The sequence below is a fragment of the Psilocybe cubensis genome, chromosome 3 (assembly GCF_017499595.1).
Source record: "Psilocybe cubensis strain MGC-MH-2018 chromosome 3, whole genome shotgun sequence".
NCBI classification, from domain to species: Eukaryota; Fungi; Basidiomycota; class Agaricomycetes; order Agaricales; family Agrocybaceae; genus Psilocybe; species Psilocybe cubensis.
In genome coordinates, this window is record NC_063001.1 from 3922826 (window position 1) to 3929378 (window position 6553).

Consider the following 6553-nt stretch of genomic DNA (forward strand, 5'->3'; position numbering starts at 1 on the left):
GGGCGGTGGAAAGGATTCTTTTGCCTTGTCCCCCTTCCCTCCCCAGTTTTCCGCGCGTGCATTCGCTGTGGGCGTTTCCCCCTCCCTCCCTCCCTCCCTCTCTTCAATCCGCAACCCCTTCTATGCAAGTGGTCCTTTGATAAGAGCCCCCTACCCCCGCTCTCTTCTCCCTCCCGCCTTTGCCCTGCCGTCACAAGGATACCGCCTGGAGTGAGTTCAATGCTTTTTGTGAGCTGGATTCGTGTGCTGATAATGTTCATGTCTACGTAGATCTCGCGACCCTTGCCGGCTTCTACTCTCCCGCCCACCCTTCACCCAACCCCCAGCAACTATCAAAGGACCCAGTCCCGCCTACGCAATATCGCTTGAGCCCTGCTCGCGACCCCCCACCACCACACCCAACTCGCCACACCCACACGCAACGCTACGCAGCTTTTCCCTCCCCTTCCCCCTTCCGCCTCTCTTGTGTTTACTGTAGCGTAGCCCGTACCGGCTTGCTATCGTTATCTCCCACGACCACCCCGACACCATCCGACTAGCAAGAGGCCTCCGCTGAGCAATCGCGTACCTCGAGCTTACCCTGCCACCTACCTAAAACTTATCCTTATCCTTATCCACCTATCTTCTTCTAACTTGTCTACGACCCCCGACGCCTTCTTCCACTTACTCACTACACTTGCACTTGTAACTGCCACTTTACACCCGCGGCCCGCCCGATCGCGTCGCACCCGCCTCCCGCCTTCCTGTACCGACGCTACATTTGGTAGTTTGCATCCTGCTTGAGGCTCCGGTCTCGCGGTTCATCCTTACCCACACACCACACCACACCACACTCACACCGCCACTGATACGTATACGTACTGAACAACCGACACCGCTCCTTACTTCTCGCATCGCATACACTCTCTGACCTGACGGACGCATACTCGCCCCGGCTCTATATTCACCCCCCGCCACCCGCCTCTACGTCTTCTGTAAAATCGAAGTTTGAAGTTTTCGAGCTTCGTCATCTATCTACCGGGGTCGAACTTTTTTTCTTTTTTTTTTTCGCGGCTCGCATATCTAATCAATCAAGAAGAAAATCAAGAAAATCTACACTTCAAGCAAGAATCCAGGAAATCAAGAAATCAGGAAATCAAGAAAATCCAAGAAATCAAGTACCAGCACCACCACAGCAAATCACTTCTCGACGCCTTTTCTTTCGTATCCTTTAATCACCACCTACCTTTTCTCTTTTTTTTTCGACACATTTTTTTAAACGTTTATTTCGATGGCTATGACACTTCCGCTCTCGCCTGCGTCGGACGCGGCGAGTCCTGTCATTGGCAACAACAACAGCAACAACAGCAATAACAACAACGACGCTGGGTCGCCTTCTGCTTTGGGCGACGCTTTGAGCGGTGGGCCTGCTTCTCCCACCGCCGCTTCGGTAGCTTCTACGGCTGTAGGCTCGAACAGCTCTTCAGCCTCTACCCCCTCCGCCTCTGCCTCTGCCTCTGCCTCTGCCTCCGCCGCCAACAACAACAACGGCGGCAATGGCGCACCAGCCCCCGGCTCATCCAACAATACAGCGCATAACACCGCCGCGGCACATACCGCCTCCGCACTCAAACGCAAACCCTCCCGACGCGCCAACACCGCCGAACGGCGCGCAACACACAACGCCGTCGAGCGTCAGCGGCGCGAGACGCTCAACGGGCGATTCCTCGATCTAGCCGCTCTCCTCCCCAACCTCTCTCAAATCCGCCGGCCGTCCAAGTCCTCCATCGTGAATTCGAGTATAGCGCACATTCATGCGAGTCGGAGGCATAGGGGTATGGCGAGCCAGGTTGTGAGGGGGTTGAAGGCGGAGTGTGAGGCGCTGAGGAGGGAGGTGAATGAGTGGAGGGATCGGGCGGGGATTCCGAGGTGTGAGGAGCCGGTTAGGGGGGATGCGGTGGGGATGGTGATGAGTGGCGAGTTGGAGTTGGTGGGGGTTGTTGGGGAGGAGGAGGGGGAGGAGGAGGATGAGGATATGGTGGGTGTGCAGGGACAGGAAAGGGGGGGAGGAGGACTGGAGAGGGAGAGAGGGGGAGGGGGGTTTATGGATGTGGAAGAGGAGATGGGGATGGGTGGCATGGGGGGGATGGGGTATGCTGCGTCGCCTGTTTCGGCGCATCCGCATCCGCATCATGCGCTTGCGCATCATGGACATCCGGCGCATTCGGCGCATCATTTACAGGCGCATCATGCTATGCACCCTGCGCACACTGCGCATCATGGACATGGGCATGGACACCATGCGTCGGTGTCGGTGCATCATCCTGCACATGGGATGCACCCGTCGCACGCTGGTCATCCATCGCACCCTTCACACCCTGGTCATCCATCGCACCATCCTGCCCACCCTGGTCATCCTGCATACCACCACCAGCACCAGCAGCAAATGACACTCGCACAACAACAGCAGCTTATGCAGCAGTTGCATATCCAGGCCCAGTTGCAGGCGCAAGCTCAGGCTCAAGGGGGAGTGTTTGCGCATAATCCGCCTAGTGCTTCTTCGGCTGGGGAGAGGGGTGCTGGGGAGAGGGGTGCGGGTGAGCGAGGGGGTGAGAGGGAGAGGGAGAGGGAGAGGGGAAATGGAGGTGGAGGTGAGAGGGAGAGGGGGGGAGGAGGGGGTGAGAGGGGGGGAGGAGGGGGTGAGAGGGGGAATGGGGGAAATGGAGGGAGTAGACCTGGGACGGCGGAGTTTGGGTATCATTCTAGGGTGAGTTGACGTTTTTTCAAAGTTTTTTTTGGGGGGTTTTTTGTGGTTATGGTCCCCCCCTACCCGCTTTTCTTTTTTTTTTTTTTTTTTTTTTTTGGTGTTTGTGTTCGTCGACGTCGACGTCGAAGAAAAAAGAATTGTTTTCTTTTTTTTTCGTGCGTGCGTGTGTGCGTGTGTGCGTGTGTGCGTGTGTGCGTGTGTGCGTGTGTGCGTGTGTGCGGTTGTGCGTGTGTGCGGTTGTGCGTGTGTGCGGTTTTTCGACCCTCGATTCTCGTTGTTTCGATACATCGTGATCGTGATTAAACCAACCAGATTCTTATTCTCTTTTCCCCTCTCCTTTTCCTTTTCCTTCCTAGTTGAGGGTTTAGGTTTAAGGGGGTGTAGAGATGCGGAGTTTTTATTGTCACTATGATCTTTTATTTTTTCTTTTTCTTTTTCTTCCATTCCTTTCCTTTCCTTTCCTTTCCTCTGTTCCTTTTCTCTTTTTTTCTTTTGCGAGAGATGGAGGAGGAGGAGGAGGAGGGGGGATGAAGATGAAATGATTATATATACCAACCACCCTCTGATACACGCCCCCCTCCCCACCTTTTTTGCTCTGTCAAAGGAGGGAGAGAGGAGGGGGGTGATGAGGATGTGTTAACTCTCTTATGATTTTTCTTTCTTTCTTTCTCTTTTTTGGTGGTTTTTTGTGTTTGTGAGTTTGGGTTGAGCATGGAGATGGGGTTGCTGACGTATCTGTCTCTTTTTTTTTTTTTGCTCTGCTCTGCGCTGTGCTCGTTGCTCTGCGCTCCGTCGTTGCTCGTTGCTCGGTCGTCGGTCGTCGCCTCGTCCGCCTCCTGCACACCTTTGCCCATTTGCCTCGTCGGACCATTCACATTCATCCGCCGCTGTCGTTCCCATGCGCATGGGTCATGGCTATTTTTATCCGTCCATCAATCCATCAATTATCTCACGTCGGTTTTTTTCATCCATCAATCCAACTACAATTTCACTCATTCAATGCATGGCATCAACTCAAACTCAATTCACCCCACTCTATTCAACTCGACTCAACTCAATTCGCCTACCCTATTCAACTCAACTGAATGCACGACCTTACAGTCCTCCGCGGGGTTTGGACCCAACAACAACAACAACAGCTCCAGCAGCAGCGGTCCCGCCGGGTCTAACTCCTCCGCGTCGGCGTCGGCGTCGGCGTCGGCGTCGGCGTCTGGGATGTTCACGCCGCCTGCTACTGCGCATGGGTTGCCTTCTTCTTCTTCTGCGTCGGGCTCGGGTTCGGGTTCGGGTTCGGGATCGAATGTTAATTCCGGTTCGGGCTCGGGCTCCGGTTCAGGTTCGAATGGGGGACCCCAGTTGAGTGTGAATACGAATGTGCACAGACCGTCGACTGCTCAATCTCAATCTCAATCTGCAAATGGGGGAAGTTCGTCGGGGTCGCCTGTTGGAGGTGTCTCATCGAATTATCATTATTCCCAGCAGCAGTCGCAGTCGCAGTCGCAGTCGCAGCATTACTCGCATCAGCACCAGCACCAGCATCAGCATCATGGACATGGACATGGACATGGACATGGGTCGCCGGTACATGGATCGCCTGTTTCTACTTCCAGCGCCCATTCGCATAGTCATTCGCATGATGTCCCGCCGAATACAGCTGTCAGTCCGTCGGGGTTTGACACGGCGGGGTTTGGGCTCGCTCTTGGGCTCGGGCATGGAGATAGCTCGCCTTCCTTGGGTATGAATGGTGTTGCCAATGCGGTTGGGAGGAAAGTGGGGAGGGCGAGGAGTGGGAGTGGAGCGAGTGCGGGGAGTAGTGTGGGGAGTGTTGGGAGTGCGAGTGCGAGTAGTGTGAGTGGAGGAGCGAGTCCGGCGTATGAGCTTGCGCATTCGCATCATCATTCGCAGGCCCAGGCCCAGCAAGGTTCAAGTCAAAGTCAAAGTCAAAGTCAGAGTCAACAAAGCCAGGGCCAGATGGGCTATGATGGTGGTAATGGTGTGCCCCGAGGTGGCGGGTACGGAGGTGCCGGTGCTGGGTTTGGAGGGATGAATGTTAACATGGGATCCATGGGCTCGATGGGTATGAATATGGGGTCGATGGGGATGGGTGCTATGGGTATGGGTTCGATGGGCGGTATGAGCCCCATGAGCCCTATGAGCTCCATGGGCATGGGCGGTATGGGTGTAGGTGTTGGTGGGCTTGGAGCGATGGGCGTGGGTGGACTTGGAGCGATGGGGATGGGCGGGATGGGCGGACTTGGGGGGATGGGTGTTGGTGGGATTGGGATGGTTGGGGGGATGGGTATGGGCGGGATGGGGTTCTAAGAACTGAACGTTGAACGTTGAACGTTGAACGTTGAACTCTCCGCCTCTGTCTCTGTCTCTGTCTCTGTCTCTGCTTCCGCCGCCGCCGCCGCCTCTGCGTTGTCGTTGTCATCGTCACCGCCAGCACATACCACCCACCAGCCAGCCACCTATGTTTTTCTTTGATACCCACGTCGATACCCCCCATCCCCGCCTGCCCACCCACTGTCCTGCCTATGTTCCAGCCCACTTGATCATTTACACCACTCGTCTCATCTACATCATTACGGACGTGTACGCGCTTCGCTTCGGTCCGCTCTGGCCTTATCTATGCCTCATACTATCTATCTATCTATACATGTATATGCATGAACACTCTACACTCTACACTGAACTCTACACTCTATGCCCCACTTCCTGTTTTTTTTCTTCCTGTCTCTCGTCTCGGTTATCATCTCGACACTTGTCTCGACTCCGTTTCTGGACTCATTTTTTCGTCTCTCGACTTGACTTGACTCGGTCCCCTCGGTCCTTGGTCCTTGTATGGCGCGGTGCTGTATTATTTATTCGTGTCGGCTTTGACTTCGATTTCGATTTCGATTTCGATTTCACCTACACCCGCCCGCCCGCCCGCCCTCGCGCTCGTTGATCGTTGATCGTATTAGACGCCTCATCGCCTCCCACACAACACAACACAATACATGCTCGACTATAAAGATAAAGATAAAGATAAAGACAAAGATATCGATTCAAGATAAAGATGTTAACTCCTATGCCCTTCTGTCTATCTATACCTTGACCTTGTCATTCTCCTATCCTCCGTTTTATCCGCCTATCCTCGTATCTTCATATCCTCATACCTTCTATCCTTCTAACATCTTGACTATTTTCCTTTTTTTTCGATTTTTTGAAGTTAATTGCCGTTGCCGTTGCCGTTGCCATTGTCGGGGTTTTTTTCTGTCTGTCTTTTGTCTTTTGTCTTTTGTCTTTTGTCTTTTGTCTTTTGTCTTTTGTCTAGTCTTGTACATCCACCTCCGCCACTGCGTATTCGTGCCCCCGCGATGTTGTTTCGTTGATTGTTATTTCGTTGTTTGTTGATGCGAACGTTGGATCCGTTGTTGTTGTTGTTGTTGTTGTAACCCCCCACCCATCTCTATATACTTACTTACTTACTTTACACTTACACTTACACTTACACTTACTTTTTTACTTTCTTTCGCTGTAGATTTTTTTTTTTTCAATTTTCTTTCACTTTTTTTCTTTTCACTTTTTTGGATTTGGTTTTACTTTTTTTGTTTTTCTTCTTTTTTTCTGTGATTTGTGATTTTTGTGATTGTGATTTTTGTGATTGTGATTTTTGTGATTGTGATTTTTGTGATTGAACTTGAAACTTGAAACTTGAAACTTGAAACTTGAATGTGATTTGTGATTTGTGATTGAACTTGAATGCGATTTGTGGTTTTTGATCCTCGTCCTCGTCCTCGTTCTTGTCCTTTGAAAATGTAT

General features: G+C 52.4%; 1 protein-coding gene across 1 annotated transcript; it reads left to right on the forward strand.

The window, feature by feature from the left end:
• Positions 1-1270: 1270 nt before the first annotated feature.
• JR316_0004069 (uncharacterized protein) lies at positions 1271-5068 on the forward strand (the record flags this gene model as incomplete). Its single annotated transcript, XM_047889838.1, has 2 exons — positions 1271-2746; positions 3848-5068. 2 exons carry the CDS (start codon positions 1271-1273, stop codon positions 5066-5068), a joined length of 2697 nt encoding a protein of 898 aa, XP_047752212.1.
• Positions 5069-6553: the final 1485 nt, after the last annotated feature.